This window comes from Carcharodon carcharias, chromosome 27 (assembly GCF_017639515.1).
Source record: "Carcharodon carcharias isolate sCarCar2 chromosome 27, sCarCar2.pri, whole genome shotgun sequence".
Taxonomy (NCBI): Eukaryota; Metazoa; Chordata; class Chondrichthyes; order Lamniformes; family Lamnidae; genus Carcharodon; species Carcharodon carcharias.
The window spans coordinates 3,666,696-3,678,226 of NC_054493.1; the positions used below are offsets into that span (position 1 = coordinate 3,666,696).

An 11,531-nucleotide genomic window follows, 5' to 3' on the forward strand; every position below is an offset into this window, starting at 1 on the left:
ACAGTGCGGCTCTCCCTCAGCACTGACCCTCCGACAGAGCGGCTCTCCCTCAGTACTGACACTCCGACAGTGCAGCTCTCCCTCAGCACTGACCCTCCGACAGTGCAGCACTCCCACAGTACTGACCCACCGACGGTGCGGCTCTCCCTCAGTACTGACCCACCGACAGTGCGGCTCTCCCTCAGCACTGACCCTCCGACAGTGCGGCTCTCCCTCAGTACTGACCCTCCGACAGTGCGGCTCTCCCTCAGTACTGACCCTCCGACATTGCGTCTCTCCCTCCATACTGACCATCCAAACGTTATGCTCTCCCTCAGTACTGACCCTCCGACAGTGCAGCACTCACTCAGCACTGACCCACCGACAGTGCGGCTCTCCCTCAGTACTGACCATCCGACAGTGCGGCTCTCCCTCAGCACTGACCCTCCGACAGTGCGGCTCTCCCTCAGTACTGACCCTCCGACAGTGCGGCTCTCCCTCAGTACTGACCTTCCGACAGTGCACCTCTCCCTCAGCACTGACCCTCCGACAGTGCAGCTCTCCCTCAGCACTCACCCTCCGACAGTGCGGCTCTCCCTCAGTACTGACCCTCCGACAGTGCAGCTCTCCCTCAGTACTGACCCTCCGAAAGTGCAGATCTCCCTCAGTACTGACACTCTGAAAGTGCGGCTCTCCCTCAGCACTGACCCTCCGAATGTGCGGATCTCCCTCAGTACTGAACCTCCAACATTGCGTCTCTCCCTCAGCACTGTCCCTCCGACAGTGCAGCTCTCCCTCAGCACTCACCCTCCGACAGTGCGGCTCTCCCTCAGTACTGACCATCCGACAGTGCGACGCTCCCTCAGCACTGACCCTCCGACAGTGCGGCACTCCCTCAGCACTGACCCTCCGACAGTGCGGCTCCCCCTCTGTACTGACCCTCCGACAGTGAGGCTCTCCCTCAGCACTGACCCTCCGACAGTACGGCTCTCCCTCAGTTCTGACCCTCCGACATTGCGGCTCTCCCTCAGTATTGACCCTCCGACATTGCGTCTCTTCCTCAGTACTGACCAACCAAACGTTATGCTCTCCCTCAACACTGACCCTCCGACAGTGCGGTCCCCCTCTTTACTGACCCTCCGACAGTGCGGCTCTCCCTCAGTACTGACCGTCCGACAGTGCGGCTCTCCCTCAGCACTGTCCCTCCGACTTTGCTGCTCTCCCTCAGCACTGACCCTCCGACAGTGCGGCTCCTCCCTCAGCACTGACCCTCCGAAAGTGCGGCTCCTCCCTCAGCACTGACCCTCCGACTGTGCGGCTATCCCTCAGCACTGACCCTCCGACAGTGCAGCTCTCCCTCAGTACTGACCCTCCGACAGTGCGGCTCTCCCTCAGCACTGACCCTCCGACAGTGCGGCTCTCCCTCAGCACTGACCCTCCGACAGTGCGGCTCTCCCTCAGTACTGACCCTCCGATAGTGCGGCGCTCCCTCAGCACTGACCCTCCGACATTGCGGCTCTCCCTCAGCACTGACCCTCCGACAGTGCGGCTCTCCCTCAGCACTGACCCTCCGACATTGCGTCTCTCCCTCAGTACTGACCAACCAAACGTTATGCTCTCCCTCAACACTGACCCTCCGACAGTGCGGTCCCCCTCTTTACTGACCCTCCGACAGTGCGGCTCTCCCTCAGTACTGACCGTCCGACAGTGCGGCTCTCCCTCAGCACTTTCCCTCCGACTTTGCTGCTCTCCCTCAGCACTGACCCTCCGACAGTGCGGCTCCTCCCTCATCACTGAGCCTCCGACTGTGCGGCTCTCCCTCAGCACTGACCCTCCGACAGTGCAGCTCTCCCTCAGTACTGACCCTCCGACAGTGCGGCTCTCCCTCAGCACTGACCCTCCGACAGTGCGGCTCTCCCTCAGCACTGACCCTCCGACAGTGCGGCTCTACCTCAGTACTGACCCTCCGATAGTGCGGCGCTCCCTCAGCACTGACCCACCGACATTGCGGCTCTCCCTCAGCACTGACCCTCCGACAGTGCGGCTCTCCCTCAGCACTGACCCTCCGACAGTGCGGCACTCCCTCAGCACTGACCCTCCGACAGTGCGGCTCTCCCTCTGTACTGACCCTCCGACAGTGTGGCTCTCCCTCAGCACTGACCCTCCGACACTACGGCTCTCCCTCAGTACTGACCCTCCGACAGTGCGGCTCTCCCTCAGCACTGACCCTCCGACAGTGCGGCTCTCCCTCAGCACTGACCCTCCGACAGTGCGGCTCTCCCTCAGCACTGACCCACTGACAGTGCGGCTCTCCCTCAGCACTGACCCTCCGACAGTGCAGCACTCCCTCAGTACTGACCCACCGACAGTACGGCTCTCCCTCAGCACTGACCCTCCGACAGTGCGGCTCTCCCTCAGCACTGACCCACCGACAGTACGGCTCTCCCTCATCACTGACCATCCGACAGTGCGGCTCTCCCTCAGCACTGACCCTCCGACAGTGCGGCTCCTCCCTCATCACTGACCCTCCGACTGTGCGGCTCTCCCTCAGCACTGACCCTCCGACAGTGCAGCTCTCCCTCAGTACTGACCCTCCGACAGTGCGGCTCTCCCTCAGCACTGACCCTCCGACAGTGCGGCTCTCCCTCAGCACTGACCCTCCGACAGTGCGGCTCTCCCTCAGTACTGACCCTCCGATAGTGCGGCGCTCCCTCAGCACTGACCCACCGACATTGCGGCTCTCCCTCAGCACTGACCCTCCGACAGTGCGGCTCTCCCTCAGCACTGACCCTCCGACAGTGCGGCACTCCCTCAGCACTGACCCTCCGACAGTGCGGCTCTCCCTCTGTACTGACCCTCCGACAGTGCGGCTCTCCCTCAGCACTGACCCTCCGACACTACGGCTCTCCCTCAGTACTGACCCTCCGACAGTGCGGCTCTCCCTCAGCACTGACCCTCCGACAGTGCGGCTCTCCCTCAGCACTGACCCTCCGACAGTGCGGCTCTCCCTCAGCACTGACCCACTGACAGTGCGGCTCTCCCTCAGCACTGACCCTCCGACAGTGCAGCACTCCCTCAGTACTGACCCACCGACAGTACGGCTCTCCCTCAGCACTGACCCTCCGACAGTGCGGCTCTCCCTCAGCACTGACCCACCGACAGTACGGCTCTCCCTCATCACTGACCATCCGACAGTGCGGCTCTCCCTCAGCACTGACCCTCCGACAGAGCGGCTCTACCTCAGCAATGACCCTCCGATAGTGCAGCTCTCCCTCAGCACTGACCCACCGACAGTGTGGCTCTCCCTCAGCACTGACCCTCCGACAGTGCGGCTCTCCCTCAGCACTGACCCTCCGACAGTGCGGCTCTCCCTCAGCACTGACCCACTGACAGTGCGGCTCTCCCTCAGCACTGACCCTCCGACAGTGCAGCACTCCCTCAGTACTGACCCACCGACAGTGCGGCTCTCCCTCATCACTGACCATCCGACAGTGCGGCTCTCCCTCAGCACTGACCCTCCAACAGTGCGGCTCTAACTCAGCAATGACCCGCCGAGAGTGCAGCTCTCCCTCAGCACTCACCCTCCGACAGTGCGGCTCTAACTCAGCAATGACCCTCCGAGAGTGCAGTCCCCCTCTGTACTGACCCTCTGTCAGTGCGGCTCTCCCTCAACACTGACCCTCCGACAGTGCGGCTCTCCCTCAGCACTGACCCTCCGACAGTGCGGCTCTCCCTCAGTACTGACCCTCTGACAGTGCGGCTCTCCCTCAGTACTGACCCTCCGACATTGCATCTCTCGCTCAGTAATTACCATCCAAACGTTATGCTCTCCCTCATCACTGACCCTCCGACAGTGCGGCTCTCCCTCAGCCCTCACCCTCCGACAGTGCGGCTCTCCCTCAGCACTGACCCTCCGACAGTGCGGCTCTCCCTCAACACTGACCCTCCGACAGTGAGGCTCTACCTCAGCACTGACCCTCCGACAGTACGGCTCTCCCTCAGTACTGACCCTCCGACAGTGCGGCTCTCCCTCATTATTGACCCTCCGACAGTGCGGCTCTCCCTCAGTACTGACCCTCCGACATTGCGTCTCTCCCTCAGTACTGACCCTCCGACAGTGCGGCTCTCCCTCAGGGCTGACCCTCCGACAGTGTGGCTCTCCCTCAGCACTGACCCTCCGACAGTGTGGCTCTCCCTCAGCACTGACCATCCGACAGTGTGGCTCTCCCTCAGCACTGACACTCCGACAGTGCGGCTCTAACTCAGCAATGACCCGCCGAGAGTGCAGCTCTCCCTCAGCACTCACCCTCCGACAGTGCGGCTCTAACTCAGCAATGACCCTCCGAGAGTGCAGTCCCCCTCTGTACTGACCCTCTGTCAGTGCGGCTCTCCCTCAACACTGACCCTCCGACAGTGCGGCTCTCCCTCAGCACTGACCCTCCGACAGTGCGGCTCTCCCTCAGTACTGACCCTCTGACAGTGCGGCTCTCCCTCAGTACTGACCCTCCGACATTGCATCTCTCGCTCAGTAATTACCATCCAAACGTTATGCTCTCCCTCATCACTGACCCTCCGACAGTGCGGCTCTCCCTCAGCCCTCACCCTCCGACAGTGCGGCTCTCCCTCAGCACTGACCCTCCGACAGTGCGGCTCTCCCTCAACACTGACCCTCCGACAGTGCGGCTCCTCCCTCAGCACTGACCCTCCGACAGTGCGGCTCTCCCTCAGCACTGACCCTCCGACATTGCGGCTCCTCCCTCAGCACTGACCCTCCGACAGTCCGGCTCTCCCTCAGCACTGACCATCCGACAGTGCGGCTCTCCCTCAGCACTGACCCTCCGAAAGTGTGGATCTCCCTCAGCACTGACCCTCGAACAGTGCGGCTCTCCCTCAGTACTGACCCTCCGACAGTGAGGCTCTACCTCAGCACTGACCCTCCGACAGTACGGCTCTCCCTCAGTACTGACCCTCCGACAGTGCGGCTCTCCCTCATTATTGACCCTCCGACAGTGCGGCTCTCCCTCAGTACTGACCCTCCGACATTGCGTCTCTCCCTCAGTACTGACCCTCCGACAGTGCGGCTCTCCCTCAGGGCTGACCCTCCGACAGTGTGGCTCTCCCTCAGCACTGACCCTCCGACAGTGTGGCTCTCCCTCAGCACTGACCCTCCGACAGTGTGGCTCTCCCTCAGCACTGACACTCCGACAGTGCGGCTCTCCCTCAGCACTGACCCTCCGACAGTGCGGCTCTCCCTCAGCACTGACCCTCCGACAGTGCGGCGCTCCCTCAGTACTGACCATCCAAACGTTATGTTCTCCCTCAACACTGACGCTCCGACAGTGCGGCTCTCCCTCAGCACTGACCCACCGACAGGGCGGCTCTCCCTTAGTACTGACCCTCCGACAGTGTGTGTCTCCCTCAGCACTGACCCTCCGACAGTGCAGCTCTCCCTCAGTACTGACCCTCCGACAGTGCAGCTCTCCCTCAGCACTGACCCTCCGACACTGCAGCACTCCCACAGTACTGACCCACCGACAGTGCGGCTCTCCCTCAGCACTGACCCTCCGACAGTGCAGCACTCCCACAGTACTGACCCTCCGACAGTGCAGCTCTCCCTCAGCACTGACCCTCCGACACTGCAGCACTCCCACAGTACTGACCCCCCGACAGTGCAGCTCTCCCTCAGCACTGACCCTCCGACAGTGCGGTCCCCCTCTGTACTGACCCTCCGACAGTGCGGCTCCTTCTCAGCACTGACCCTCCGACAGTGCGGCTCTCCCTCAGCACTGACCCTCCGACAGTGCGGCTCTCCCTCAGTACTGACCCTCCGACAGTGCAGCTCTCCCTCAGTACTGACCCTCCGACATTGCGTCTCTCCCTCCGTACTGACCATCCAAACGTTATGCTCTCCCTCAGCACTGACCCTCCGACAGTGCAGCACTCACTCAGCACTGACCCACCGACAGTGCGGCTCTCCCTCAGCACTGACCATCCGACAGTGCGGCTCTCCCTCAGCACTGACCCTCCGACAGTGCGGCTCTCCCTCCGTACTGACCCTCCGACAGTGCGGCTCTCCCTCCGTACTGACCCTCCGTCAGTGCGGCTCTCCCTCAGTACTGACCCTCCGACAGTGCGGCTCTCCCTCAGTACTGACCTTCCGACAGTGCACCTCTCCCTCAGCACTGACCCTCCGACAGTGCAGCTCTCCCTCAGCTCTCATCCTCCGACTGTGCGGCTCTCCCTCAGTACTGACCCTCCGAAAGTGCAGATCTCCCTCAGTACTGACCCTCTGAAAGTGCGGCTGTCCCTCAGTACTGACCCTCCGAATGTGCGGATCTCCCTCAGTACTGACCCTCCAACATTGCGTCTCTCCCTCAGCACTGACCCTCCGACAGTGCAGCTCTCCCTCAGCACTCACCCTCCGACAGTGCGGCTCTCCCTCAGTACTGACCATCCGACAGTGCGACGCTCCCTCAGCACTGACCCTCCGACAGTGCGGCGCTCCCTCAGCACTGACCCTCCGACAGTGCGGCTCCCCCTCTGTACTGACCCTCCGACTGTGAGGCTCTCCCTCAGCACTGACCCTCCGACAGTACGGCTCTCCCTCAGTTCTGACCCTCCGACATTGCGGCTCTCCCTCAGTATTGACCCTCCGACATTGCGTCTCTCCTTCAGTACTGACCATCCAAACGTTATGCTCTCCCTCAACACTGACCCTCCGACAGTGCGGTCCCCCTCTTTACTGACCCTCCGACAGTGCTGCTCTCCCTCAGTACTGACCGTCCGACAGTGTGGCTCTCCCTCAGCACTGTCCCTCCGACTTTGCTGCTCTCCCTCAGCACTGACCCTCCGACAGTGCGGCTCCTCCCTCAGCACTGACCCTCTGAAAGTGCGGCTCCTCCCTCAGCACTGACCCTCCAACTGTGCGGCTCTCCCTCAGCACTGACCCTCCGACAGTGCGGCTCTCCCTCAGCACTGACCTTCCGACAGTGCGGCTCTCCCTCAGTACTGACCCTCCAACAGTGCGGTTCTCCCTCAGTACTGACCCTCCGACATTGCGGCTCTCCCTTAACACTGACCTTCCGACACTCCGGCTCCTCCCTCAGCACTGACCCTTCGACAGTGCGTCTCTCCCTCAGTACTGACCGTCCGACAGTGCGGCTCTCCCTCAGCGCTGATCCTCCGACAGTGCGGCTCTCCCTCAGTACTGACCCTCCGACTGTGCGGCTCTCCCTCAGCACTGACCCTCCCACAGTGCGGCTCTCCCTCAGCACTGACCCTCCGGCAGTGCGGCTCTCCCTCAGCACTGACCCTCCGAAAGTGCGGCTCCTCCCTCAGCACTGACCCTCCGACTGTGCGGCTCTCCCTCAGCACTGACCCTCCCACATTGCGCGCTCCCTCAGCACTGACCCTCCGACAGGGTTAATTACAGTTCAAACTGACTCCTCTTTTCACCAATCATACATCATTAAAGGGGATGTCAGAGAGAGGAGGCAGTGCTGAGGGGATACCACACTGTCAGAGGTTCAGTACTGAGGGAGAGCCTTCTTGAACCCACCACAATCCCCTCTGGAGTAGGTACACCCACAGCGCTGTTAGGGAGGGAATTCCAGGATTTTGTCACTGTGGTGTAGGTACACCCACAGCGCTGTTAGGGAGGGAGTTCCAGGATTTTGTCCATGTGGTGTAGGTACACCCACGGCGCTGTTAGGGAGGGAGTTCCAGGATTTTGTCCCCTGTGGTGTAGGTACACCCTCAGCGCTGTTAGGGAGGGAGTTCCAGGATTTTGTCCCCTGTGGTGTAGGTACACCCACAGTGCTGTTAGGGAGGGAGTTCCAGGATTTTGTCCCCTGTGTGGTGTAGGTACACCCACGGCGCTGTTAGGGAGGGAGTTCCAGGATTTTGACCCAGCGACAGTGAAGGAACGGCCGATATATTTCCAAGTCGGGATGTTGAGGGGCTCGGAGGGGAAACTTCCAGGTGCTGGTTGTTCCCCATATGTCACGATCAAAACCCGGTGTTATATAGTCATGGAGGTCTACAGCACAGAATAAGGCCCTTCGGCCCATCGAGTCTGCGCTGGTCAAACAAGTACCTGACTATTCTAATCCCCTTTTTCCAGCACTAGGCCCATAGCCTTGACTGCCATGGGCATCATCGCCAGTGTACATCCAAGTACTTCTTCAATGGTTATATGAAGGTTTCTGCTTCTCCCACCCTTTCAGGCAGCAAGTTCCAGATTCCCGCCACCCTCTGGGTGCAAAAACTCTTCCTCACATCCCCTCCTAAACCTCCTATCCCTTACCTTCAATCAATAACCCCTGGTTATTGATCCCTCGACCAAGAGGGAAAAGCTCCTTCCTGTCTACCCTATCTATGCCACTCATCATTTTATACACCTCAATCTTGTTACTCCTCAATCTCCGCTGCTCCAGGGAAAGTAACCCCAGTCTATCCAATCTCTCCTCATAGCTAAAACTCTCCAGCCCAGGCAACATCCTGGTAAATCTCCTCTGCTCTCTCTCTCTCTCTCTCTCTCTCTAGTGCAATCACATCCTTCCCTATAATGTGGATTCCAGAACTGCACGCAATACTCTAGCTGTGGCCTAACCAGCGTTTTATACAGTTCCAGCATAACCTCCCTCTTATATTCTGTGCCTCGGCTAGTAGAGGCAAGTATCCCATATGCCTTCTTAAACACTTTATCTCCCTGTCCCCGCTACCTTAAGGGACCGGCGGACATGCACACCAAGGTCCCTCTGATCCTCGGTACTTCCCAGGGACCCACCATTCATCGTGTATTCTCGAGCCTTGTTTGTCTTGCCCAAGTGCATCACCTCACACTTATCCGGATTAAATTCCATTTGCCACTGATCAGCCCATCTGACCAGCCCGTCGATATCCTCCGGTAATCTAAGGCTACCCTCTTCACTATTTACCACCCCAATTTTTGTGTCACCCCGCGAGCTTACTGATCAACTCTCCTGCATTCAAGTGTAAATCGTTTATATATACCACCCCCACAGCACACAACAAACACCCCTCGACCATCGCCCTCCGCTTCCTGCCACTCAGCCAATTCTGGTTCCAATTTGCCTTGGATCCCAAGGGCTCTTCCCTTCGTTATCAGTCTCCCATGCGGGACCTTATCTAAAGCCTTGCCGAAGTCCAAGTAGACCACGTCAAATGCATTGCCCTCATCTCCACACCTGGTCACCTCTTTCGAAAAATTCAATCAAATTGGTCGGACATGACCTCCCCTTAGCAAATCCACGCTGACTGTCCTTGATTAATCCCTGCCTCTCCAAGTGTAGATTAATTCTGTCCATAAGACCATAAGACATAAGACATAGGAGCAGAAATGAGGCCATTCGGCCCATCGAGTCTGCTCCGCCATTCAATCACGGCTGATAAGTTCCTCAACCCCCATTCTCCCACCTTCTGTTTGTTGTAACCGGATGCCTGTGTCCAGCGGGGTTCCACAGGTGTTGGGCCTCTTGCTGTGGGCGGTATATATAAACGATTTACACTTGAATGCAGGAGAGTTGATCAGTAAGCTCGCAGGTGACATGAAAATTGGGGTGGTAACCTTTGATCCCCTTACCAATCGAGAACCTGTCTATCTCGTTCTTAAATACACTCAATGACCCGGCCTCCACAGCCTTCTGTGGCCATGAATTCCATCGATTCACCACTCTCTGGCTAAAGAAGTTTTTCCTCATCTCTGTTCTAAAAGGTCTTCCCTTTACTCTGAGGCTGTGCCCTCGGGTCCGAGTCTCTCCTACTCATGGAAACATCTTCCCCACGTCCCACTCTATCCAGGCCTTTCAGTATTCTGTAAGTTTCAATCAGATCCCCCCCCCACCTCATCCTTCTAAACTCCATCGAGTATAGACCCAGAGTCCTCAAACGTTCCTCATACGTTAAAGCCTTTTCATTCCTGGGATTGTTCTCGTGAACCTCCTCTGGACCCCTCTCCAGGGCCAGCACATCCTTCCTGAGATACACGGGGCCCAAAATTGCTCACAATATTCTCAATGTGGGTCTGACCAGAGCCTTATATAAAGCCTCAGCCGCACTGAGTCCCCCCTCACTGTTTTCTGTCCGCAGGGGACAACCCACAGCCGGCGAAAGGGACCCACGTGACGCTCGCCCCAGTCGAACAGCCCGAGAGGGGCCAGTGGGGCGCGGAGGTGCTGGACAGGACGGGGGGCGGCCGGGGGCTCTCCCTCTCGGTCCACAGCCCCCCGGGCTGCCCGGTGGGCAGGTACCGACTCTCCGCCCGCACGCAGGACCCCGCAGGGCCGGGCAAGTGGCTCGAGGAGGCCGTCTACATCCTGTTCAACCCTTGGTGCCCAGGTAGGTGTCTGCTCAAGAGGTGGGGGGGGGGCGGTGGTGGAGTTGTTGGGAGGCTGAGCGACTGTGGGAGGCGTCGCAGAAGCGCAGGCTGACGGGGGAGAGGGGGGAGGTGGCGGGAGGCTGAGCGACTGGGGGAGGCGTCGCAGCAGCACAGGCTGGCGGGGAAGGGGGTGGAGCTGGCGGGAGGCTGAGCGACTGTGGGAGGCGTCGCAGCAGCACAGGCTGGCAGGGAAGGGGGTGGAGCTGGCGGGAGGCTGAGCGACTGTGGGAGGCGTCGCAGCAGCACAGGCTGGTGGGGAAGGGGGTAGAGCTGGCGGGAGGCTGAGCGACTGTGGGAGGCGTCGCAGCAGCACAGGCTGGCGGGGGAGGGGGTGGAGTTGGCGGGAGGCTGAGCGACTGTGGGAGGCGTCGCAGCAGCACAGGCTGGCGGGGGAGGGGGTGGAGCTGGCGGGAGGCTGAGCGACTGTGGGAGGCGTCGCAGCAGCGCAGGCTGGCGGGAGAGCAGGGAAGGTGGTGGGAGGCTGAGCGACAGTGGGAGGCGTCGCAGCAGCGCAGGCTGGCGGGAGAGCAGGGAAGGTGGTGGGAGGCTGAGCGACAGTGGGAGGCCTCGCAGTGGCGCAGTCTGGCTGGAGGGGGGGAGGCTGAGCGACTGTGGGAGGCATCGCAGCGGCGCAGGCTGGCGGGGGAGGTGGTGGGAGGCTGAACGACTGTGGGAGCCATCGCAGTGGCGCAGGCTGGCGGGGGAGGGGGAAGGTGGTGGGAGGCTGAGCAACTGTGGGAGGCGTCGCAGCGGCGCAGGCTGGTGGGAGAGGGGGGGAGGTGGTGGGAAGCTGAGTGACTGTGGGAGGCATCGCAGCGGCCGCAGGCAGGTGGGGGTGTGGGAGGGGGTGGGGTGAAAGGTGGGCAGGGTGGGTGGGGGCTTAGAGACTGAGGTCGATAGACTTTTTTTTTACCTTTGGTGCTTGATGGGGTAGGGGCTCCATCACCGAGGGGATTAAGGGGCGGGTGGGTTTGAGGTGGGATCACAGCGAATGGCTGAACAGGCTCAAGGGGCTGAATGGTCTCATCCTGTTCCTGTGTAACAGGTTGGAGGAGGAGGGGCTGAATGGCCTCCTCCTGTTCCTGTGTAACAGGTGGAGGAGAGAGGGGCTGAATGGCCTCTTCCTGTCCCTGTGTAATAGGCTCGAGAAGGA

General features: G+C 60.4%; 1 protein-coding gene across 1 annotated transcript in view; it reads left to right on the forward strand.

The window, feature by feature from the left end:
• The window catches only part of tgm1l1 (transglutaminase 1 like 1), a 151,892-nt gene that overhangs the window by 56,069 nt on the left and 84,292 nt on the right, over positions 1 to 11,531 (forward strand). Inside the window, exon 3 of the mRNA XM_041175398.1 lies at positions 10,090 to 10,338. Within this exon, the coding sequence (XP_041031332.1) occupies positions 10,090 to 10,338 (249 nt within the window). The remainder of the gene's footprint in view (positions 1 to 10,089; positions 10,339 to 11,531) is intronic.